Genomic DNA, 26,588 nt, shown 5'->3' on the forward strand with positions numbered 1-26,588 from the left:
TGAGAAGAGTTGATTTGGGAATGCTTATATTATTGGGACAGACAGACAAACAGACAGGCGTAAATGGACACAACATAACTGACACGACTTTGGGTCTTCGGCCAATGGAGGATTAAAAAAAAAAAAAAAAACTGACCAAGAACATGGTCAGACTAGAGTCAACAATGGTCTGGGTCTTCCCAGATGGAGAGCCCTTTGAGCTGCTGAAGGGCCTAAACTGATGTCACCCCCCCTCCCTGATGCCTTGTAGGGGGTGGTGTAATAACTAAGATGTTATGGCTTTTCCATCTGTCTTATATGTTGTAGGTTTTGCCTGAAGAGCTGCCAACCAAAGGACCTGGAGTGCACCTTGAGCCCTTATGCCCTGGAGTACAAGCTGCTGTCACTTCCTTTTGGCATTGCAGCCAACCAGGATCTCATCAGACTAGTGGCCTACACTCAGGATGGCGTGATGCACCCGAGAACTACGTTCCTAGTGATCGATGATGATGTCACTTTGCCGTTTGCTCTGCGAGATGAGAACATGAAGGGAGTGCTGTTCACCACACGGCCGCTACGGGAGCCCCACACGTACCACATGAAGGTTCGAGCCCTATCCTACAGCAAAAACGGGGGCATCGAGTACCAGACGACCTTCATTGTGTACATTGCCGTCTCTGCTTACCCCTACTAAGAGCACTTTAACTAAGGCGAGACATCAATGAGTGGGCGTGGCTTTGGGAAAGCAGCCACATCAGTAATGAGACTGAAACAAAAAGACTTCGAGGCCAGTATATAGACTTCTGCAAAGAGAAACAAAACCCCCACAGATAGTCAATATATGGTCTTGTAAACACTGCAAATATCAGGCTGGAACTAAACTGGCTGATTACTGCCTCCAATTCATGAAATATTTACTTCAGCCAGCATGTTATTCAAATGTTTGATATGACATTTTCCTCACCCCTACCAATTTATTTAAGGATGAATGATTTTAGTCCTCAAACCTGAAGCGCCCACCAATGGCTCACACTAGCAACTACAGGATTCCATCCACCAATCATTAAATTATTAAACTTGAAAAACATCTGTTCCCGTGTTTCGGCCCTTTTCTAATCAGGGACCAAAGTGGAGTTGAGACTGTTTGGAAGTGGTGCTTATTTTGAATACTTGACTGTCACATTTACATCCTCAGGAAGTGGCCTCGACAAGTACGTAAAATAATGTCAATTGTTATACTGACCATTAATTAATGCTCCAACCAGATAACTAAGATGTATTTTATTTGTATGACTTGTACATAGACATTTGGACCTCATGTGTTATACTCTAATGTATCTTTTTAAATAAAACATAAGGAAAATGAAACATGTTAAATAAGTGTTTAATATAATTAAGACAAGTTACAGTTAGCATTCATACTCTTTTATTTTTGTCAAAAAAAGCATAAACATTAAAAACAAAGGAATATTCTAGTAAGGCAGTTTGTACATCAGTTTGGTTTGTTTCCTCATCTTCTGGCACTGGGCTAGAAGAGCATCTCTGACTAGGTAGACATGAAACGGGCTGTTCTCCTGTCGTCAGCCGTTACTGCATTAGAAAAACTTGACGCATCATCACTGATGACACAATTCATGAAAACTCATGTTTAAAGACCAAGTGGTGTTAATGTGACTGAAACGATGGCGACTCTCTTAGAAAAAGTAACATCCACTCACGTGGCGTTTTTCAGGAAGGGAGCAATTCTGTCTTTCATCACTACCCATAATGCAATGCATTGCTACGGAACCATCCATGCATGCAAAATGTTGGAAGAGTTGTATTCCATCCATTAAGTATTCAAGCAAAAATGCGATGAGGAGAACCTACGAATAGTTGCAGTTTGTGTTGCTGACAGTCGTCTAAGCTCGGCCGATGTTAAGATAGTCACATTGCTGAAAGATCAGAAACATTACCACTGAAAAGGTGAACCCCTTCTGCCCCTTTCTGGACTTGAACTCAGAATCACCAACATGGGAGGCAGGTATTCTAACCACCAGACCAAAACCCAAGTGCCACTGTTACACTAGCAAGATATTGCATTATGGGTAATGACAAAACACTGAATTTTATGTTTCAAAGTGACCTACTGAACTGTGATGCACTTTGCTTTTTGTCAGGTTCACCATGTTCAGGTATTAGCAAGAATTTTGTGGACATGAGTAAAATGATACATTTTTGAAAATTACCTGCAATATACCCAATGAGAAAATGCATGATTCCATTTTGCTGGAAGCCATGATGTCAGCCATCTTGGATTTTTAAAGATGGCAGGTTAAAATGGTGGATTTTCCCCATATACAAATCCAAGATGTACACCCATAAACATGACTCTGCCCGCATGTACAGTTTTCGTACTTACCACCACTGGATTCTTTGGCCCCGAAAATGTGTATTTAGCCACTGGACTCAAGGTCCTAGGCTATCTAGAAGCCAAAATATTGAAATACCACAATTTTAAGCCACCATTTTTTACGAATTCAAAATGGCCACCATGAAGCCTCCCTGGAAAACACAATCATCCAGCTTCTGATTGTCTATTGTATGCACATTCCGAAAATGTACATTTTTAATAATCTCCACAAAATTCCAGTGAAATTACATAATGGAGCTGAGGATTTAGGTCTCTGTATGCTAATTAGGACTTAGTTTTTCTTTAATAAAGATGTGGTTAAATTGACAATGTAAGGGACAGTTTTCCAGTGAAAGCAAAATTAAGCGTTTGGCAACAGAAGTAATCTACCTGATAAGGCAGACAAAAGTAATCTGGATTACCTCTTTATTAAAAAAAAAAAAAAATCTGACATTCATATAAATGGAGTAACACGACATCTCCCTCCTGCAAGACAACACTGAATGGAAGAATGGTAGAAAAATCCTACACCATGAATTTAACACAAGAATTTTTTTTTTTTGCCCTTTGTGGAAAAACACAAATAACGTACAAAAGACATGTATGAAAAGCCTGACAGAACTGGAATCATGCACATGATTTTTTTTTTTTTAACAGTTACAGATTTCTGCTTACAGAGGCCACAGTATATAAAAGGGGTGGATCCAGCACACCAAATTTGCAACAAAAAAACCCCTACCAAATCTTTGCTTTGATTCAGCAGAAAGTCAAAATTAGTTTTTACTGCAAAGTGTGTGTGTGATTCTAAGTCATTTTTATTTCCTTTAAACATTTGCAATCAGTATCCCAATTTACTAAAGCTGCAGCTCCCATAAAGAGTACAAGCAGAGAACATTAGTGCCCTCTGCAGGATTAAAAGAATGGCAAAAATGGATTAGTAAAAAGTGGTGATGAGGATAGCAGCCTGAGCTGCATTATGGGTAATAATCCTGTATTTGGGCAGACAGAGTGGCAGAATGGATGGAAGATGTCAACCCACTCCCCCAGGGTTAATAGCAACCGTCCATCTGTGACTGTACTTTTCAGGAGACTCCCGCCGCTAAAGTGGATTCACTGAGACGATTCCGCACAGAGAATACGAGCGTGCGAGGTGAAAGAAAGATTTTTCCTGAGAGAAACAAAGCTGAACCTTCCTGTGCTAGAAACGAAGAATGAGTAATTTAGAGGGAGGGTGCTGTGTACGGAACGAGAGCACGTGAATGAAATGCAGCAGGGGGGGATAAATGGATGCAGCACAGACCTGGTGGAACCGTCTGTTGCAGCCTGTGAGGGTTTAGTAGGGAGTTTTTTTGCTTTTTTCTTTTTAAACCAAATGTGATCCAGATTTGATGTGATCAAGTCGAGCCTTAAACTGGTTCTCATTGGGTTAAACGTCTGTTTTTTCTTTGAGTCCATATGCCGTGTGTGAGTTTACATGTACAGCACTGAACCGGTCCTCTTTTACACAGTTCTCCTCGCTGTTAGGACCCGAACGATGCTGCCCACTCCGCCAGCCGCCAGTGCCTGGGAACACACAAACACAGCAAAAAATTCCCTTGAGTCGCAAAACAGCAGTCAGGCGTGAACAGCAACAAAGAAACAGAGAAAATATACCGTATTTACTCTAATAAATGTTCTCTCTCTAATGAAAGCACCCTCCCCCCAATGTTTTTGTCACATTGCATGTAGTGAAATTGTGAATTCCTGAGAGAGCAGAGTAAAATGAAAATGAAACAGTTCTACCTCATTGCCACAAAATCTCATCAAGTCTGTTCTGGTTTCCATGTTGCTTATGCAGCCGCAGTGTCTTGTATTTCAGACCCTTCCCTGTCACACAACGCCAACCACCCCCCACGGGCAGCCGTTTTGCTGTTTTGGCCAGGGTTGCAAGCTTATCCTTGCTCCTACACCACTCCTGATTGCATTTCCTATGGACTAGGAAAATACAAGCGGCATGGTGCTTCCCCTTCCCTCACAACTTTTATCTTAAATGCTGCCAACTAAAGACATTTGCACTGAGCCATTTTATGTAATTGTGTAGCAGCTACCGCATGCAGAAAAACATTCATTTAGAGTCTCCACTGCTTGTCTTGCATGCAGTACGCATGTACATACATAATGTAAGGGTTACTGTGTACAGGATGCATACACGCATACGCAAACGATTATCAATAAACACCCCCCACTTCATGAAAATTTCACACCCCGTGGCATTTATTAGAGTAAATGCAGTAGGCATTTGATATTTACATGCAGGACGCCCAGGCAAATGCTGATAAAAAATAAACATTACAGTACATCATATCCTCGAGAGCGTTCAGATGCAAACTAAGACTAAAATGTGTTTCGCACTTTGGCTTTCTATGCTGCATTTTTTGCTACATTGTGTGTGACTGCCTCCAGCTACACCAACCGTCTGCACATGTTCGTCAACAGGGTGTTGTCATCTTTTTTTTAACATTGGGATTTGTTAAATTCAGCATTAAAGAAATGTTGTATAAGTAAACAAATAAAAGTCTAAGAGGTTAACAGTAGACATTTATTAGTAAGATAACAAAAGGTTCAATAGAGTAAATCAGAAAATAATCAATAATCAATTGGAAAATAATGGTTAGTTGTAGCACATTTTCATTTATAATCTAAACAATAACATGAAGATTTCCTAACAACATCTGATAGTTGCAGCTTTAAACCTGTCTGGTTAACAGTGGTTCCCAAAGTGCTAGGGGTATGCCCCCTAGGGGGAGATCAGCAGTATTGCAGGAGGGGCGTGGCAAGGCAGATGAATTCCATTTGTTGCAAACAAATGGGCTGTTGCTGTAGGATTCTTATGTATGCTTTGGGTGCCTTGCTTTTCATGATACACTAAGCAAATGGGAGAGTCAAAAATATTTATGTATTAACTAGTCTTTTCATAGTTATATAGTTTTTTGTGCCTTTTCGATGTTTTGAACAGTTTTTGGGCTGGAAAACATCAGCTGTATCTGGCAACATTGATGATGACTGATCATGCTTGAACACTGCTCGTAGAACATGGGCATGTTTATGAGAAATAAATGAAAAAAATTAAGATATCACTTTTAATAATTCCACTGTCAAAGTGATTCGTCACTTGAGTAATTTTGTTTTGCTTAATAAGAAGTTGTTGTTTGCACAAAATACAATGTTTAAAATGAATTCCAGTGGAGTTTGGAAGCAAAATAAGCGTATGTGTGAATCCGGGTGGATCTACAAAACAGGGGCCCTGCAAAAAAAAGTTTGGGAACCACTGAAACTGTTTATCCTCATACAGCCCATGGTGCGCGGTGCAGCGTTTTAAATTTCTGACAGTCTTTTTAAAACATTACGTGTGAGCTACCTTTTCATGCCACTGCAGCAGAACAGCACTGCTGTTTTCTGACGGCCTCTCAAAGCCTTTGTAGATGTATTTCATCAGCAGGTCGACCCCATTCTTGTCAAGGGACTGCACTGCTTTCTCAATGTCGCTGCTCTTAAAGGCACTGAGCACTTTCAGCACCAGACCCTCAGCATGATCCTGCAAGAAAACATAGAACACTCCGTCAGACTCGCAACTAAAATCCAAACGTCTTCTTGACCTGAGCTGCTTTTGGATTTCAGCCACAGTTGGATTAAATGATTACTTAATAAGAGACAAATGATTGAGTAATGAGAGAAAAAAACAGCCTGAGTGGTGGAAGAGCACTTACATGATTTTGGAATATTTTACCAGCAGTGTCGCAACGATTAATCGGTTATTAAATTAGTTGACACCTATTTTGATAATAATCATTTTGAGTCTTTTATTTTTTAAATATTCAAATTCTCTGATTTCAGCTTTTAAACATGAATACTTTATGGTTTATTTAATTAGTTTCTTTACTCCTGTCAGTAATAAACTGATTATCTTTGGGTTGTGGCCCGTGGAAAACAGTGATCAACATTTTTCAGCATTTTCTGACATTTTTTTTGGACCAAACAACTAATCGGATAATCAACTGAATATTTTCTCAGTTAACTGGTTATAAAAATAATCAGCTTTTTGTGGCTCAAATGTGATGTTGATAAAAGTGGAAGACAACCAGTAACAGCCTGAAATATCATGAACTGATGCAACTGAAAGCTAACCTTATGTTTTGTGCTCAGACAAAGACAACACACAATGACCTCAAATCAATCAATCAACTCAATCAACTTTTTTCTTATATAGCGCCAAATCACAACAAACAGTTGCCCCAAGGCGCTCCACATTGCAAGGCAAGGCCATACAATAATTATGAAAAACCCCAACGGTCAAAACGACCCCCTATGAGCAAGCACTTGGCCACAGTGGGAAGGAAAAACTCCCTTTTAACAGGAAGAAACCTCCAGCAGAACCAGGCTCAGGGAGGGGCAGTCTTCTGCTGAGACTGGTTGGGGCTGAGGGAAAGAACCAGGAAAAAGAGATCGATCACTAATGATTAAATGCAGAGTGATGCATACGGAGCAAAAAGAGAAAGAAACAGTGCATCATGGGAACCCCCCCACAGTCTACGTCTAAAGCAACATAACCAAGGGATGGTCCAGGGTCACCCGATCCAGCCCTAACTATAAGCCTTAGCGAAAAGGAAAGTTTTAAGCCTAATCTTAAAAGTAGAGAGGGTATCTGTCTCCCTGATCTGAATTGGGAGCTGGTTCCACAGGAGAGGAGCCTGAAAGCTGAAGGCTCTGCCTCCCATTCTACTCTTACAAACCCTAGGAACTACAAGTAAGCCCGCAGTCTGAGAGCGAAGCGCTCTAATGGGGTAATATGGTACTACGAGGTCCCTAAGATAAGATGGGACCTGATTATTCAAAACCTTATAAGTAAGAAGAAGAATTTTAAATTCTATTCTAGCATTAACAGGAAGCCAATGAAGGGAGGCCAACACGGGTGAGATATGCTCTCTCCTGCTAGTCCCCGTCAGTACTCTAACTGCAGCATTCTGAACCAACTGAAGGCTTTTTAGGGAACTTTTAGGACAACCTGATAATAATGAATTACAATAGTCCAGCCTAGAGGAAATAAATGCATGAATTAATTTTTCAGCATCACTCTGAGACAAGACCTTTCTGATTTTAGAGATATTGCGTAAATGCAAAAAGGCAGTCCTACATATTTGTTTAATATGCGCTTTGAATGACATATCCTGATCAAAAATAACTCCAAGATTTCTCACAGTATTACTAGAGATCAGGGAAATGCCATCCAGAGTAACGATCTGGTTAGACACCATGCTTCTAAGATTTGTGGGGCCAAGTACAATAACTTCAGTTTTATCTGAGTTTAAAAGCAGGAAATTAGAGGTCATCCATGTCTTTATGTCTGTAAGACAATCCTGCAGTTTAGCTAATTGGTGTGTATCCTCTGGCTTCATGGATAGATAAAGCTGGGTATCATCTGCGTAACAATGAAAATTTAAGCAATACCGTCTAATAATACTGCCCAAGGGAAGCATGTATAAAGTGAATAAAATTGGTCCTAGCACAGAACCTTGTGGAACTCCATAATTAACTTTAGTCTGTGAAGAAGATTCCCCATTTACATGAACAAACTGTAATCTATTAGACAAATATGATTCAAACCACCGCAGCGCAATGCCTTTAATACCTATGACATGCTCTAATCTCTGTAATAAAATGTTATGGTCAACAGTATCAAAAGCAGCACTGAGGTCCAACAGAACAAGCACAGAGATAAGTCCACTGTCCGAAGCCATAAGAAGATCATTTGTAACCTTCACTAATGCCGTTTCTGTACTATGATGAATTCTAAAACCTGACTGAAACTCTTCAAATAGACCATTCCTCTGCAGGTGATCAGTTAGCTGTTTTACAACTACCCTCTCAAGAATCTTTGAGAGAAAAGGAAGGTTGGAGATTGGCCTATAATTAGCTAAGATAGCTGGGTCAAGTGATGGCTTTTTAAGTAATGGTTTAATTACTGTCACCTTAAAGGCCTGTGGTACATAACCAACTAACAAAGATAGATTGATCATATTTAAGATTGAAGCATTAAATAATGGTAGGACTTCCTTGAGCAACCTGGCAGGAATGGGGTCTAATAAGCATGTTGATGGTTTGGATGAAGTAACTAATGAAAATAACTCAGACAGAACAATCGGAGAGAAAGAGTCTAACCAAATACCGGCATCACTGAAAGCAGCCAAAGATAACGATACATCTTTGGGATGGTTATGAGTAATTTTTTCTCTAATAGTCAAAATTTTGTTAGCAAAGAAAGTCATGAAGTCATTACTAGTTAAAGTTAATGGAATACTCAGCTCAATAGAGCTCTGACTCTTTGTCAGCCTGGCTACAGTGCTGAAAAGAAACCTGGGGTTGTTCTTATTTTCTTCAATTAGTGATGAGTAGAAAGATGTCCTAGCTTCACGAAGGGCTTTCTTATAGAGCAACAAACTCTTTTTCCAGGCTAAGTGAAGATCTTCTAAATTAGTGAGACGCCATTTCCTCTCCAACTTACGGGTTATCTGCTTTAAGCTACGAGTTTGTGAGTTATACCACGGAGTCAGACACTTCTGATTTAAAGCTCTCTTTTTCAGAGGAGCTACAGCATCCAAAGTTGTCTTCAATGAGGATGTAAAACTATTGACAAGATACTCTAACTCCCTTACAGAGTTTAGGTAGCTACTCTGCTCTGTGTTGGTATATGACATTAGAGAACATAAAGAAGGAATCATATCCTTAAACCTAGTTACAGCGCTTTCTGAAAGACTTCTAGTGTAATGAAACTTATTCCCCACTGCAGGGTAGTCCATCAGGGTAAATGTAAATGTTATTAAAAAATGATCAGACAAAAGGGAGTTTTCAGGGAATACTGTTAAGTCTCAAAGTGGGTTATTTATAAATGAGACCATTATGACTGCATAATTTTTGCTCTAATTGTCCTAAGAAATGACACACACCCCCCAACTCCTGTGAGGAACCACTAGACTAAATTATTAATGGAAAGATAATTAACAGGAGCAATAATGGAAGCAATTAGTACTTTTTTTAGTAATATGACAAAATGAAGCAAACCAACCTTGACATTCTGGTTCTTTGTGTTGATGGGCGGGTTCTTCAGAACTGCATGTAAAGCCTCCATGAAATTTCCTGTGCAAGGAAGGTTAAGGATGATACCACAAACAATTAAAACTGACACAAACTATGAACATAACCACTGGCAAACTCACTCCTCAACTCCAGGAAGCTTTAAGAAATTCAATTTCTTCCCTTTAGAACTCAATCTAAAAAACAAACAAAAAACAAACAAAAAAACCTCACATCTCTGTTCTTATTTTATGAGAACCTATAGCAGAGAGGACTTTCATAAAAAATAAATTAATTAATTAAAAAGATATGAAGTTTCAGCTTAGACTGTCAAAAGGCACATGGATGACTGGGGTTTTCTGCTCTACCATGAAGCTGTGACTGGTAATGAAACCACGCCAAAGTTGCACTGTACGCAGTTGGGTAATTCTACAGTAATGGAATTACAATCAGCACAAATTTTTAATGGTAAACTCAAATATGGCCAGATTTTCCTGTCATTGTAATTCCTTTACTGCAGAATGGAGTTGTCACACGTATCTTGGTGGCTTCCCTCACTTCATGCACCTTCACACAGTTTGTGAGAACAGTCTACCCCACTGAGATTTGCGATAGTCTCACAGTTTGAATTTCTTTATGACTGACATAAATTAAGTTCAAGACAGGCTCACAGACTTGAAAAACAAATGACACCAGCTCTTAAAGTGATGACTTGTATTAGAGCGGAAGAACAATTCACTAACTCCATGATACAGTACATTTCACAATAAACCTATTGCGATTCGATACATACACTGATTATGTTTAAAGTAATCTGTGATGAATGTTTAAAGAAAAAATACTGTTTAAGTATAAATTGTATTCCCTGATATTATCAATGTCTGATTTTTATATTTTTATAAATCATTTATGATTCTTCTGAAAGCGATCATTATTTCTTCCATGGAGTAGTAGACAGTTCATGGTATCACAATACTCATTACACATGGAATGCATTTATAGCACTTTTCCATGTAAATCAGAAGCTCAAATGGCTTTACAATGATGCCGCACATTCACACACCAATGTCAGGGTGCTGCTGTGCAAGGTACTCACTACACACCGGGAGCAACTTTGGGATTAAGGACATTGCCCAAGGGCCCTGAGTGATTTTCCAGCCTGACAGGGGTTGGAATCAAGGATCCTCTCAAGCCCACCGCTTAACCACTAGACCATCACCTCCCCATACAATTATGGCAATATGTGTCTTTCCATCCCTAATTTGTATTAGCAATAATACTTAGTTTGTCCAATTACCTAAGGGCTCAGAAAATGGAAGGATTTTGTATAAAAGTGGCTGTAAAGGGGCAGCGCAGTCTCGTTTGAACCCCTGCGTGATATCGCAGGATTTGGCCACTTCCTAGGACAGCCTACCATTGCAAGCATCACTTCACATGGAAAGCTGGTGTAGCATTTTGTTTTTCACTGCAATCACCGAAGCAGTCGCGAAAAGTGCAGTGTTTTTCAGTTCCCTGTGGAGAAGGGAAGACGAGGCAAATGGGAGAGGTGGTGTCGGTAAATTTTTGCACAATTTAATGTGTATAAAGATAATGGGGCTGTCCCGGGAAGTAAGATTATTGAGACATATGCTCTTTCATTTAACCCCTTTATCGCCCAGCCTCAAACGAGACTATGCTGCCCAATTCTTAAATAAATAAATGGACTGCATTTATATAGCGCTTTTCCATCTAACGCTCAAAGCGCTTTACACACTAATGCCTCACATTCACCTCGATGTGAGGGCGCTGCCATACAAGGTACGCACTACACACTGGGAGCAACTAGGGGATTATGAACCTTGCCCAATGGCCCTTAGTGATTTTCTGGTCAGGGTGGTATTTGAACAGAGGATCCTCTATTCTCAAGCTCAACACTTAACCACTAGACCATCACCTCCCCCTAAATTCTTAAATAGTTAACTCAAAGTCGACACTACAGGCAGATTTTGATTCATTTCAAGAGCGACGTGCAGAGGTAAAATGAGTTTGAGCATTTTACTTTCTACAGCTAAAAAATGAAGTAGTAACATTTAAGGATTTAAATGAAGAGAAAGATAGGAGAAACTCTCATTTCCTGTGATCAAAAAACCCCCCAAAAGCCTCCCCAATGTTAAGTTGGTGAATAGAATGAATGAGCAGCCTGTGACCATAGTTATGAACCCAAAAAGCATGAACATAATGTGAAAACATCTCAGGTTAGAGATAAAATGACTTGCAGCTTCTTGTGAGCTAAAGTGGGAGTTAACAGATTTATTCAATGAGGAAGTGCAGCATTTTCATGCCTTATAAGGCCTGTAAGGCTGAAAGCAAAGCCTCAGATGGATACTGGCAATGGAGTTGATATTTTCAACAATATACAGGATTTTTCCTTCCTCACATGCATTTGTAATTTCAAAACCAAACTAAAGCATATCGACAGTGTTAATCCTGTAAAGCCCTCGCCTAGACTGATTTACATCTTGATAATGTTACTGCACGAAAAATGACAAATGTTACACTGTTCGCTAAAATATAAGATTTGTGTTTGCAGGGAAAATTTAGAGAGAGCCTGTAGTGTCAGTAATCCCTGGAATGTGACTGCCAGGCAAGTCTAAACAACCTCCCTAAAAAAAACAAAAGCCCGTTCACACAGGAGGGCAAAGGACGCGTCTAGCTGGAGTGTGTAAACGAAATAATAACCCTGACAGCACGTACAAGCGCGTCTTGGTTCTTTTTCTTTATGCTAACAGGCAGGCTAGCTGCTAAAGGATATTGTCTGATGAGCGAATCCACCTCCGCCTCGTCAGGACCCAGCTGGTTCTCTCCGCCGTCCTCTTCGTCCACAAACTTGTTCTCGTCGTATTCATCCACGTCCACTTTTCTAAAGCGGGCAGACACTGTATTCTTCGACATTTTGGTGACTGTTGTGACAGAAAAGCTCAAGAATTGAAGCTAAACTCCGGCCTTTTTTGCAAGTCGGCTGTCAGCTTCCTCAGTGGGGTTTTACTTCCGCATCGCCGCCGCGCAGCGGTCGACGTGTGACACTGCAGGTGGTCGCCTATTTGTCCCTCTGTGACCACCAGGGGGAGCCAAAACATAAGAAATCCGATGACAACGCCTCACTAGGATATGAAAAGCCTCTTTCTGGTAGAAAAAAAAAACTTAATTAAAATAAATATCAACCTTGGCAATTTTGTGTGTGTTTTAAAAATTTTATTAAAAACAAACTTAAATTCTATAATAAGTCACTGAACTAAGTCAGACTAAATGCAGTACGTTTAGTAATTTTGATGGCGTATACTATATAAATACTGGACAAAGCCTGTGCAATGGCACCCGTAGGTTTCTATAGAGACCCGGAAGAGCCATTTTGAAGCCCAAAAAGTGCTGGCTTGGGTGTCACCATTTTGGCAGTACTTTCTCTGCCTATATCATGACAAACCAATAAACAATATAGAGGTGATCTGAGTGGGAAAAATTAAACACTTAAACACTCTCGCATCTTTGAGTTACTGAACAAGCTAATAAGCTAACCTTAGTTTGGGTGTTTATTAAATAATTTTTTGGGAGAGTGGGTGGTGGGCCTCATAACAGTTTGGTTGGATGTGAGCATTCAAAATTAGGACCCATTTATTTCCTCAGTAATCATGGATTAACTGGACCTAATGCAGGGTTGCCAATTTTGGAACTCTGGCTGGAGGAAGACTCCAGCCAAAGTCCCAAAGTTTTTTGGTAACTCTAACCCTAAAAAAAAAAAAAAAAAAAAAAACAAGCCCTCCTTTACTAATAAAAATAATAGAAGGGAAACTCTGCTTGATTCTTCTCCTCTCCACATCTTATACATGTCAACCCCTTTGAGGGTCCACCTGTATAACCAAGTGAGAAAATCCAAAGCAAAGCCCCCCAGAAGCTGAAGGGTTTTAGCCATGCTAATGCTCCCCTGAACATTTTGGTGAATTTGCAAGTAGAGATAGGGAGGATGGAGGCAGCTGTTTCGCCAACTCTTTACAAGATGGACAAAATGCCAGCAACTTCTGTGCTGTGTAAGTCTCCAAAACTGAAGAGAAGAGGAACAGACTCAAGCCTAAAGGTGCCCTGACACTTGCACGACTTTGATCCACGCACTTGCACTCACATCGTCGTGACAATCCCACCCGCTGTGTTCCCAGCTGGACGGTGTGCTTTGTTCCACTGGCTGCCACACGTTGTGCGCTAGACACTGTGTATATAAAATAATTATTTTGTAGCAGATTAATCATTTTCTGTCCAAGTTAGCTGTTGACAATGGCTCTAATCGCTTCCGGAATCACAGATGAGCGCTCCAGCTGCTGCTTTTCTCACACATGCACTGAACGAGGTGGAGAAAGCATTTGGAGCTGGCATTTGGCATTTGGAGCCATTGTAATGGCTTGGTAAAACAGTTGCATGTTCTTTCCTTCTTATTTGCAGCTGTAAAAGTATGTTTATGATAGATTTAACATCTTGTTATAATTGTTCAGACGAGCTGCGCTGTGATGCGGTGCACTGACGCAATCACTCACACTGTTCACTTCTTCTTTACTCGACGATGTGCTTCGTAGTGGTGGCGAGTAGGTTGCACAACATTCACTACCACTTCACATTTACTGCACAACATTTCTAGACATTTATACATGAATGATTTTTTTTGAAGATTTCAAGATTCTATTTGCGCAATTGCACGTGCCGGCGCCCCTCTCACGTTCAATCTACACACGTTAACGACGAGTTTACTCTCTTGCACGACAATGCAAGTGTCAGGGGGCCTTAACACCACTGAAATTATCTTGTTTTTCAATAAAAACCCTTGAAGCCCCCAAATCCCCTTCATTTTGTACAACTGTGGTCATAACAGTCCCTAGTTGCACAAGCATTTCACCATTTACGTCTCTGTTACATACAGTATTTTATGATGGCACAATCACATTATAACACAAGTATATTATTGATGTCTTTAAACAAAAATATAGTCAAAAATTTCAAGATACACACAGAACCTTTATTATGTAACATACATAACTGCTTGACTGTTTCAGTTCCACGCAAGTGCTATGTTGAAGATTGGCCAGCAGATGTCGCCATATTTAATTATATCAAATGCTTCAAAACACAACCATTTCAGCACAATGGCTTCATACTGGTGCAGTGGTTCAAAACGCTTCTGTTTCTCCATCACTAATATTAACAATTAAAATACACAAGCGACCACATGTGCATGGATAGACTTACAGTCATGAATACTTGCTAACCAGGACATTAAATAATGTGTGACGTGCCCTTTAAATTACCTAGCCCCTACATATATCGCATATCAGACGTTTGTAACTGTCTCAACACACAATTAGACTGAGTAGGCTACATCTGTAGTGACAAGGGACCTAGTTTTATTAAACAATAGATTATTCGACTCAGAACCAAGGTCCGAACCCATCCACCCTTTTCAGGTTTCAAATCCCGCAAAACCTCAGAGAGGTCACCGCGTTGCAAGATCTCAGTAACATTGAGAACTGCATTGAGATGCTCTGATCACGCTGCACTTTAACCGCTGCACACGGACAACACCATTAACATCGCAACATAAAACTATTTTTATATTGTGCCTAAAACTCTCATGAATATATTCTCTGGGTTTATAGATGTTGCTATTGCGTTTATGTAAACATGCGAGAATCACAGGCTGTCTCTCCGTTATTTTAAATGAGAGCGGCTGTGAGCTACGCTCGCTTCCTGTTCATGTCGGAAAGTGAAGTTTGCTGTTTAACGTCTTGATTATTGTTCTTTACAAATCTGTTTGTCCTTTTTGTTCCAGACTAATATATATATAATAAGTATGAAATTCGGTTTGCGTTTATTAAATTCCACGCAGATTAAACGTAGCAGACACGGATTATTCGTTATAATTGTTTTAGCAAGTTTTCAGGGTATCATGCATGCAGTCTCTTATTAACGTGATGAAAAGCATAAAAAATACATTTTTGTAGTATAATATTCATTTACAATTGCCATCATGTGGATTCTCTATGTTGTTTTGACTGCAGCGACTCTCTGGCGCGCAAGGGATTATGGGATACATGAAAACGCTGGATGCTCGAATTCTCATACTCTCACGAGCACCACTAACTTAGCTTATGGCAAGCTAAAAGTGGACGCTCTCATTTTGGCCGAACTACTATACAGTTTTTGTGCCTGTGCTATTCTGCGGCCGATGTGCTTGATGAATTCCTGCGCAAAAAGTAGTTCCAAAACAATGCTGTATTTGCGATTACAGTGTGTTTTCATGGGCAACGAAAACAGAAGGAGTATATTTGGCACAAGGACTTGTGTATCTCGTGTGTTTTTCTGCCTAAATGATTATAAGTCAATACACTCATCCAGCAGCATCTTCTCATGTCAGCAAATTCAGTGCCATCCCACAATGCCAAAATACCAGAGATGTCGCTCCAACGTGTCGAACTCTCTGAACTCTTCACGCACAGCTAATGTATCAGGTGCAAGGTTTCCAGCGAATCAACGATTACAGAATATTGCAGTGAGAACATCGTAAGCAGATGTTAACAGCTGTTTCTGTGTGGGCTTTAAACTCCTCTCCTTTCATTAAGAAACAATGAGCTGTGGTCTGGTCTAGTCTAATCAACAGAAAATTAACGGGAAATTTTTTTTTATTTTGGCATGACATTTCTTGCTTGTGTGTGAGAGCATGAGATTGACGCGTGACAGTTGCCAGATGCGATGAGAGTTGGCAACCCTGGCCTAATGTCACCACGCTATCGATAGCTGCTAAAAGTGCTAATTCCATTAGCATACAAAATTAAACAACACGCACTCACACACACACAAAAAAAGTCACTCGATGGAAATCCTATGGCACAGGCATTTTAGATGATCTGTTAGGAAGATTAACTGCACAACAGGCCTTACTATTAAAAACATCTGCAATAAAATGATCAGAAACTACAGATGTAGGGAGTCCACAATAGGGAGTCCAACAACTGCTGCAGCTATCATGCTGCAGAAGCGAGCAATAAAAGAAGAAGAAAAGATACACTATTTGGATCAGAGTGGTTGTGAACCAAAGAGAACTTTAGCGATAGGTGTCACAACCGCTTACAAATGCTTAAAACTGTTTCACAAATGATTGCAGCTGTTTGCGGAAAAATGAATTCATTAAGAAGTTTTGAACATGTTCAAATGTATTTACGACAAGAGATACTGTTTACAACCCTAAAAACTGCAAACTGTTATGAACTCCTGCAAACTTTTACGAACCCAAACAAAACCAAAATTCGCTACTTTTGTTAGCATTCTCCACTCTGTGAGATACGGTCTTAAACCACAATGTTGCTTCAGTATCAGAACTCAAAGAAATTAAAAGGTTATGTAATGAGAATAAACCAGTTAAAATGTGGTTAACGTTTATGAACCACATTAAACGAAACATCTCAACAGGGGTGGTGGCCAAGTGGTTAATGCGCTTGGTTTCAGTTCAGAAGGTTCCGTGTTCAAATACCACCCCTGCCACATTTCTCCATGTAATGTGGAGTTGTGCCAGGAAGGGCATCCGGCGTAAAACTTGTGCCAATTCAACATGTGCAGATCCACCTTGGATTTGCTGTGGCGACGCCGAGTGCAAACAAGGGAGCAGCTGAAGAACTTATTATTAAACGAAATGTGTCACCTGCTGAACATTGCCATCTGCTGGATGGTTGGTGGATGCTTGATGAAGGAATGAACTGGTTTGTCACTTTCTTTCAGTTTCAAACCCTTGGTCTGGTGGCCACCAAGGGAAAAAAAAAGACCTAAACCACTTTATTTGGCTAATTGCAATGAAACTAAATAACCATCCAGATTCAGATCATCGCCAACATCTAATTGTTTCCACCTCTTGTAACAAACAACATTTCCACCTAGTTGTATAAAAGTCAGTTGAGCTATCCTGCTAAGACAGAAAGAGAAAAAAAAGCACACAAGTTGATAATAGCGAGTGATAAAAATATACTTAGTGAGGATGCAGGATGCTTTGATAAAACTGACGTCTTTGTGTTATCTGACCAGAAATGAGACTAAACACTAAAGTCTGCTTGTTGAAATGTGATGAAGTCACGTTATCCTCCTAATAATTCATTATCTTTGCAGAGACACGATTGAAGTCTTTGCCAGCTCACTGATTCATCTCACCCTCTGCCTGGGAGTATTTATTTTATCATACCGAGCCCTGGTGAGTGATATTTGCCCCTAAACATGCACAGGCAGCATTGGTTCTGATGCACATGAACAATTTATTTAATGAGTTCAGAAAGTCAGAGGTCTTTTCTGGGAAGCGAAAAGAGAAAATGGAACATGCCTACGCCTTACTAAAGGCTTTTTAGGAGTGGAGTCTTTAATTTCCTTATCTGCTTTTTCTGGACTCCTGGTTGTTTGCCACTGGAGGACAAAGGATTACTAAAGCCATTCAGGATTTCCCACACTCCCAGCACACGCACAGCTACCGTATCTAAAGGCAAAATATTAACCGAGTGAAGCAAAAGGAGGAAACTCTGCTCACTTTCCGTGAGTAAAACCTGAAGCTCAGTAGCACAATTAGAGTACCAGGGTGGTTTTACTGTGAAATAAAGGAGTAAAAATCCCCCAAAGGCTCATCAAATGTAACATATAATGACATTTATTACCTCTGTCAAGGAAGCTATGCAAGGCTCATCAAATGTAACATATAATGACATTTATTACCTCTGTCAAGGAAGCTATGCAATCACCCACGTTTGTTTGTTAAAGGTTTGCCCTCTTGGTCACATTGGTCTCTATGTTACTCTGCTTCTATGTGTTTTATAAAGATATCTTTCAAACATCTAACCCCATTTTGATCAAAGTTGGCAGCTACATTGGGCTTATTGACAGTAAGACCTGCTTTGATTTGGGTAAAGATCAGTCAATAATCATGGTCAGAGGTCGAGTGTATGTGTAGAAAAGTGACAAAATTCCTGGAAATTATTTCAAATATTCTATTGCTTTCTCTACATGACTGATGTCTGAGTACTTTGACCTGGTTGGTTGGTTTGTTATCAAAAATTATACAATGGCTGAGTGGATCCACTCTCAGTCTTTTTTTGGTAGTACACATGCACACGTGCCTTCCCGCGTGTGAGCGTGCACCACGCCAAAATGTTAACATTTAAGGTGCAATAACAGCCAGGGTTTCCTGTTTTAATGTGCAAAACACTGTATCCTTCACCCATTCACCCATTTTCTATACCCACTTACTCCAGTTAAGGATCATGGGGGTGGAACCTATCCCAGTAGTCATAGGGCGCGACACAGGGCACACCCTGGACAGCACTCCAGTCTGTCACAGGGCCTGTATCATTCATTAAGTAAATTATTGGTTGTCTTTGGCTTTGAAAAATGACTTTGCCTCACACCGTCACCTCCAGTCTGCCACTGCAGACAACATGACAAGTGGTATGAAAGTTTTTCTACCAAAAACGTGAGTGCAGCATAAATGCAGTCAATGTCAAGCAGTGCAGAGCACACTCTTTGGTGTGTGTGTGAGGGAGGAAAGGGGAAGAGAAGATGGCATTTAGAGAGTCTGTAATATGTCTGAAAATTGTTAATTACTTCATGGGAACTCTGCTTTGTCACTTTATGGCTCACCCGCACCTATAATATTTTTTGACCAAGCTTACCTATACTTGCTCGGCCCCTTTGATTCTGATGGCTGACCAGTGCAGGATAAAATTGGCACTGCAGGAGTACATATGGTTTAACACTTTGTTATTGGACCGTTGTTATGGGCCGAGTTTGGTCAAAAAAAATTATGGGTGCAGGTGGGGTGAGTCAAAAAGTGACAAAGCAGATTTCACACTAAGTAATTAACGGTTTACAGACATATTACAGACTTTCTAAATGGCAAACTTCTCTTCCCCTTTCCTCCCTCATACACACACCAAAGGGTGCGCTCTGCGCTGCTTGACATTGACTGCATTTATGTTGCGCTCACATGTTTTCGGGAGAAAAACGTTCATACCACTTGTCATAGCAGAATTCATGTTGTCTGCAGTGGCAGACTGTAGGTGAGGATGTGAGGTAAAGTCATTTTTCAAAGCTAATGACAACCAATAATTTACTTCATTTCAACAAAGATCAAAGTATTGCCCACCAAGTCAAGGTCAGTAAACCATTCATCGCCAACAAAGGCACCTGAACCCGACAAAACATGGAATCCATGTTGACCTTCAACCACAAAATAAATAATTGTTTCTGGTTATCTAACATACACATCTAGTTTGACAGCAACTGGAGTTGTGCAGCAGAGGTTTTGACCTTCTGACCCCCAAATCAGAATAGAGGCACCTAACATGCAAACATTAATTTGTGACATACTTTTAAAACAATTCTTAACAGTAAAAAGCTCAATTAAAAAGTGATCTGCAAATAACAAACATCATTTTGCCCTTATTTTGACCTTCGTAACCCACAAACAGGTCTATGGAGTGCTTTGAGAAGGTGAGGAAAACAGTTTCCACGTTGTAAAGTTAGACGTTTGAGTACACAGAGAGAGTTGCGTGCATTGGTCACGAGTGTCCTCATCGTGAGCTTTGTGGAGCGCCCCAGCCCGTCTGTGCTATGTGAATGAGTCACACATCAAAAGGCAACATACAGGCACATACATGACCTTCACGTGAACGTGCAATTAACAAATCTCAGAAAAAATGCAATACTGTGATGTCTCCCGTATGGCGCAGTGAGACAGTCAGGCGATGCAGATGGAACGGTATTGATGCTGTCTGCAAAGTGTGCAGGTGTGAGCATCAGAGCAAACCTGCAGGGCGATGGGCCTGGCGCTTCCGTGCCACAGAGCAAGAATAACACTACAGCAAAAGATCCTAAGCACATAATTAGTTTTCTCATAAAATGAGAATATTGCTCCTGGATAATGATTTAATTGCAGAATGTAATGATTTAGGGGGCGTTGTGTTGCAGCAGGTCTTGAGGCTGCACACAGGCTGTGGGTGGCTTCCGCCTGTGTGGAGGTGAAAGTGCTACTCGTGTTGTTTTATAACATTGTCTGCTTTACAGCATGTTGGGATTATTTCTCAAATTAAATGTATTTTGACTGTGGGATTTGTTGACTCACTGATTAGTTCTGAATCTGAGGTTAGCCATAAGTAAAGATAGGAAAGACACTGGGATGTGACCTTATACCCTTAACACCTCATTTTATGTGGTTAAAATAGTCATCAGGTCACCTCATATTTAGAAATCACAACAGGACCAAATAACACGCTGGTCTTCTGAACTGAAAGAGTTCTGCATCTCTTATTTTTGCTTGTGAAGATAATACTATACAATTACAGCCTCAAGTCTTCTTGAATATGATGCCACAAGCTTGGTGCATCTATCTTTGGGCAGTTTGGCCCATTCCTCTTTGCAGCACCTCTCAAGCTCCATCAGGTTGCATGGGGAGCGTCGGTGCACAGTCATTTTCAGATCTCTCCAGAGATGTTCAATCAGATTCAGGTCTGGACTCAGGCTGGGCAACTCAAGGACATTCACAGAGTTGTCATGAAGCCACTCATTTGATATCTTGGCTGTGTGTTTAGGGTCATTGTCCTGCTGAAAGATGAACTTTTGCCCCAATCTGAGGTCAAGAGCGCTCTGGAGCAGGTTTTCATCCAGGATGTCTCTGTACATTGCTGCATTCATCTTTCCCTCAATCCTGACTAGTTCCTCAGTTCCTGCCACTGAAAAACATTCCCAAAGCATGATGCTGCCACCACCATGCTTCACTGTAGGGATGGTGTCTGGTTTCCTCCAATCATGACGCTTGGCATTCACACCAAAGAGTTTAATCTTTGTCTTATCAGACAAGAGAATTTTGTTTCTCATGGTCTGAGAGTCATTCAGGTGCCTTTTGGCAAACTCCAGGCGGGCTGCCATGTACCTTTTGCCAAGGAGTGGCTTCTGTCCGGCTGCTCTACCATACAGGCCTGATTGGTGGATTGCTGCAGAGATGGTTGTCCTTCTGGTAGGTTCTCCTCTCTCAGAGGAATAGTGAAGCTCTGACGGAGTGACCATCAGGTTCTTTGTCACCTCTCTAAGGCTCTTCTCCCCTGATCGCTCCGTTTAGATGGGCGGCCAGCTCTAGGAAGAGGCCTGGTGTATCCATACTTAGTCCATTTATGGCTGATGGAGGCCAGTTTGCCTGTTGGGACCTTCAAAGCAGCAGAAATGCTTCAGAATCAGAATAAGAATCAAATTTATTTCCAAGTAAGCTCACACACATAAGGAGTTTGATCTGGTGTTATTGGTGCATAAACAATAAGAAAACACTTCTATAAAAAGTGAAAAGAGCCAAGTAGACAAAACTATATTCATTGTTAAATAAATAAAGCATAATGGAACGGGACAGTGCAAGAACAGGTAATTGGAGTACAGATGTACAGTACCTTTCAGTGTTCCAATTATATTGAAAACTATACCACATTATTTATCTGTTCATAATTATTCCAAAAAGGTGTGGATAGTTTGGACTATCTATTACTGAATGTTCTGGAGTTATGGGGTAAAACCATCAAAAATGGTGTCAAAGGTCAGGTTCAGTTTGTACAGGGGTCAAAAATTAAAGTTGCTCCAATTTTGGTAAGAAGTGATGCAAATTATTGTTTGGGTTAATAGGGTTCTAAAAAGGAATAGTTTGCACCATCTGGCATGCTTAGTTATCATGTTACAGCGTAACATATGTCACAAGTCATAGAATCCAATGGACGTTGACATTGTTTGACCTTCACTTTGGAGGCCAAACATCCAACATAGTCAAAACTATTCCATTTATTAATCCTTTTTTAATAACCAATAATTTGCATAATTTTTTACTTGTTTTTAGTGTGGCAGTTAACAAATGGCAAATATTTAGCCAAATAACACCAAGAAAAGTTTTTTTTTAATTGATTTATTGATTTTTGTGTACAATGACAATAGACATCATGTTTGGCATACTTTATCAGCAACAATAACAGTTAGTGAACAAAAGAATGTTTAAGCACACAACATAGCTCCGTAGGATTGACTCGTGTGCAAGACATTTGTAAACATTGTTAATTTTAAGTTTTTTTTGTTGTTGTTGTTAAATGGACAAAAGAACTGGAAAGTAAACTTTTATGCAGCTCTTGTATACGATTTAAAATCATTAAATCAATCCCAGAAGGAAAGTAACACAACGGTATTTTGCACACTACAGGAATGACCCCAGGAATAAAGAACCATTTCAAGAACTTTTTCATTGCTGTGCACAAAGGACTAAAGAACCATTTTATTTAGGTTCCTGCAAAGATTTTTAGCCTATTGACTGCTAAGATAGGTTCCAGCCCCCCGTGACCCTCAACTAGGATAACTGATTTGAAAATACATGGATTGACGCATAAGCAGAAGGGAGTCATTCAGTGGTACCAGGAAGATTAAATAGTTTGCAAGAAATATAATGGGTGAGTGGTCAGATGCAATCTTCCTCTCATAACACAACATCTTTACGTCGTTAACACAAGCATGGTCCAGAGAAAGAGGAAAACACAGCAATGGTGTTGACTGGCATAGAGATCTAACTCCTTATGCAGACAAACATTGGGGGGGGGGGGGGGGGGGGGCACCAGCATTTGGTGTTTTACATGAGTTCAGTATAAAACAGAATGCAAACAAAATAAATAATACTGTCATCAAATTTGTTCAATTCAGGGCTTCAAAAAATTATTTATTTTCTCCAGTTGGTTCATTCCCAGTAGAATCAGTATATTAACATTTTTAAGTTTGGGTTCGGCCTTAAAACGGTCCTTCCCAAACTGGTTAGAACCAAGTGAAATATCAGTTAATAATGTTTCACATATGTGATTTAACAATATGTACTGACATAGGCCATATTTTACCCTATAATGCCTGTTAACAAGCTAGGCTACGCTGGGCACGTTGTTCAGCCTAACTGGAGTTCGATAACTATTTCCAACAATATTTCTCTTTTCGTTTTTGCCTGTCCACCAAACACTGATGCAGTTTATATTCAACGACAACATTTATGAGATAAGTGACACAATATTTACCTGCTCTGGCTGGAAACAGAGAGATCATCTCACATTTTATTTTAGTCGCCTGCCACTGGTCCATTTCTATCAAAGAGTGCACAAGCTCCTGTTTACAGGTACACTAATAAACTGATTGTCTGATTTTTGGAGTTACATTCTGTTTTCTGTGGCGTATGTACACTGCTAACGTGTTTTTTTTTTCATTCTTTTACATCTGTGCATGAGAAAAAGTGCCAAATTAAAAACCCAGATGTTTTATTTAAAAATACAAGTGGATGTACAGTAGTAACGCAAATGTGGTGGACAACGTGAGCAGCGGTGGTAGAACTCACTTTTGGAGTGGAGATGGAAATGGTTTTCATGCCAAATGAAATGAAAAACATAAATAAATTATTAGTATTATTATTATTACTACTACATAATTATATAATGAACAGAAATATACTTAAAACGTCAAAAAAGTAGAGCATTATTTTAAATGTTTTTCAAAGTTAACATATCCCACATAAGGAAAGCCCTGACCACTATTTTTTAATCACAACTTGGTTGTGGACTCGGTGTAAACAGGGTGTTAACTTAAAAAAAAATAAAATAAAACTAATGTTATTAATTGTTTACCATTATTTTGTTTTTAAAGTTTCTGTTCTGGAACATTAAAAAACATTTAATTTTTGTCCCTTGAACTGGTATGGTGACCCTGCGATAGACTGACGTCCTGTCCAGGGTGTACCCCGCCTCTCACCCAGTGGCAGCTAGGACAGGTTCCAACAAGGAATAAACAGGGATGGAGAATGAATAAATGAACCATTACACAGCCTTGGACATGAAGGTATTGTTGTTAATTTTTCAAATGATTCGAAATCTTGTGGCACATTGTGACCGAGACCAAGTAACTCACTGCAAAACATCATATTCAGGATAGTTCAAGCAGTCCCTAATTTAGCTCCAAACTTGGCATAAACGAAAACGCAGAAAGTTCTGAGTTTGAGAAATGTTGTGGGCAACCCCACCCAGAAAAACAATAACACAAAAACATGTTTTTTTGTTGTGTATTGAACTCTCTATTATCAGATACATAAAGTTAAATCAGTCTGCTAATGAGATGACCACAGAAAATGATCAATTTTGCAATGCAAAAAACAAACAAACAAACAAACAACAACAACATAAAACCTTTTATAAAATTTTGACTGTCAAACCCAGTACTTACACCCTCCAGCTGAAAAAGTAATTGGATCTATTCTCCACCCAGATATGATGTTTGGCAATACAGCTAACGATTTAACACATTACAAAAAAAAAAAAAAAGTCTACCGGCCTGCAGCAAAACTGTTTTCTCAGTTTCTTGCTGACAGCAGGACTGAAAACGGAGCACATCAGGCTCGGAGTTGCTTCTGTGTAAAATTCCACTGCTCTCCGTGCGGCCTTTGGGCCCCTGCAGGGCGAGGTGTAGTGTGTCAGATTCCAGGAGTCCAATGCTGCAGGTGTAGGTGTAGTGTGCAACATTCCACGGAGAGCCACCACTTTAAAGATCATAAAAAAACTGTCTCGTGACTGCACCGCCGCACTCATCACTCCACCCAGCATTCCCTCGCTCCAGGCTAAGCTGCACTTAGTCCTCTGGGGGCGTTGGAGGACTCCCGCAGTTAATCGAGGAGCGGAAATGCTTCAGCAAAAACAAGTCTTGTCAGAAAGGAAGCCTGAACCAACACGGTCAGGAAAATAAACACACCTTTATCCCAACAGAGGGCCGTTGCCATGGTGTGAAGTTTTGTTTGTCCAACATGGTCGCTTTCCCGTGAGACACTCCCTATAGGGGATCTCCTGCCCTGTAGGCAGGTAAACATCATCCAGATGTTTGAAGTATCCAGCGGTGGGGGAGTACTTCGCATGTTTAGGAGTTACCATTAAACAAAACCGATGGTTACGAACTCCTCTTGTATGTTTCCAAACAAGATTACATGTTTAGACAAGCCGTCCAGCAAGAAGAAGAAGAAAAAAAGAAGACATTTCCATTTTGTGTTGCTATACTTTAAATATGTTAAACAGTTACGATAGTGCATTCAAACAACTTAAAGCAGCTTTTTGCACAAGTAAAAATGCATATGAAGTCAACATAAGGATGCAAGCAAAAGTCAGTGTGCACATTTAGTTGAGGGTGCACGAAATTACGCAAAAAGGTATTTGCTTTAACTCCGATTTGTGCAATTTCATTCAAAAATGCAGTAAAATTAAACATATACGTGTATACCGGCAGCACAACTGCGAGCAGGCACCTTGTCGAGTTTTTCACACCTCGATTTTCATCATTTAGTCTGTTCCCTCTCAGCCAGCAAAAAAAAGCAAAAGAAAAATATGAATAAACAGCAACAGAAAAAAAAACTTTCTCTGCTGTTAAATCTGTGCAAGTTAAGTTATGAGTGCATCCTGATTTGTGGTCCTTTTAAGAGATTTAAACATATTTCCGAAGAAAAAATCTGAAGTTTGTTGTATAAGTTGCAACGATGATAAAGATCTATCTATCGCAAACCTCCAGGCTGAAATTATACACATAAAACAAACAAAAGTAGCATTTTCCAAAAAGAAAATGCATGATTTTAAAACTATTTTAAAGTCCATCTATGCAAAGTCTTCGCCTTACAGATCACTTGTGAGGTGATTTGCAGGTTTTGCTCGAGAATTTCTTTTGAAAGATCTCTTTTTCTGGAGCTCGCTGAGGGTGATGGGAAAAGACAGACACGAGGGGTTCTCCTTCCGAGACACGATGCAGTCTTTGATGGCCTCTTTAATCACCTGCAGGGGGCAAGCACACATTTATGAAAGGCGTTATATTGTGCAGAATGGTTTCTTTGAGCTACCTTTTACATTGGACACAGCTACATGAATGAGACATTTCCACACAGTAGCGCTCTGACACTGAGCAGCTATTACAGGAAATAGTAGTATTAAAGTGCAACTGATGCTATGATTTTTGTGTGTGTGTGTGTGTGTGTGTGTGTGTGTGTGCTGCA

At 40.0% G+C, this 26,588-nt stretch overlaps 3 protein-coding genes across 3 annotated transcripts in view; 1 reads left to right on the top strand and 2 right to left on the bottom strand.

The window, feature by feature from the left end:
- hmcn1 (hemicentin 1) overlaps positions 1 to 1,675 on the top strand; it is a 276,985-nt gene extending 275,310 nt beyond the window's left edge. Inside the window, exon 107 of the mRNA XM_034179597.1 lies at positions 307 to 1,675. Coding sequence (XP_034035488.1) covers positions 307 to 673 — 367 coding nt within the window. The 3' untranslated portion in view covers positions 674 to 1,675. The remainder of the gene's footprint in view (positions 1 to 306) is intronic.
- Positions 1,389 to 12,528, bottom strand: arpc5b (actin related protein 2/3 complex, subunit 5B). The gene is made up of 4 exons (XM_034179596.1): positions 12,270 to 12,528; positions 9,471 to 9,543; positions 5,769 to 5,945; positions 1,389 to 3,934 (listed from the first exon to the last, which is right to left on the bottom strand). Exons 1-4 carry the CDS (start codon positions 12,407 to 12,409, stop codon positions 3,872 to 3,874), a joined length of 453 nt encoding a protein of 150 aa, XP_034035487.1. The 5' UTR covers positions 12,410 to 12,528; the 3' UTR covers positions 1,389 to 3,871.
- Positions 12,529 to 23,755: 11,227 nt separating this feature from the next.
- The window catches only part of LOC117518469 (cytosolic phospholipase A2-like), a 72,121-nt gene continuing 69,288 nt past the window's right edge, over positions 23,756 to 26,588 (bottom strand). The window contains exon 18 of the mRNA XM_034179598.1: positions 23,756 to 26,370. Coding sequence (XP_034035489.1) covers positions 26,215 to 26,370 — 156 coding nt within the window. The 3' untranslated portion in view covers positions 23,756 to 26,214. The remainder of the gene's footprint in view (positions 26,371 to 26,588) is intronic.

Source organism: Thalassophryne amazonica, chromosome 10 (genome assembly GCF_902500255.1).
Source record: "Thalassophryne amazonica chromosome 10, fThaAma1.1, whole genome shotgun sequence".
NCBI lineage: Eukaryota > Metazoa > Chordata > Actinopteri > Batrachoidiformes > Batrachoididae > Thalassophryne > Thalassophryne amazonica.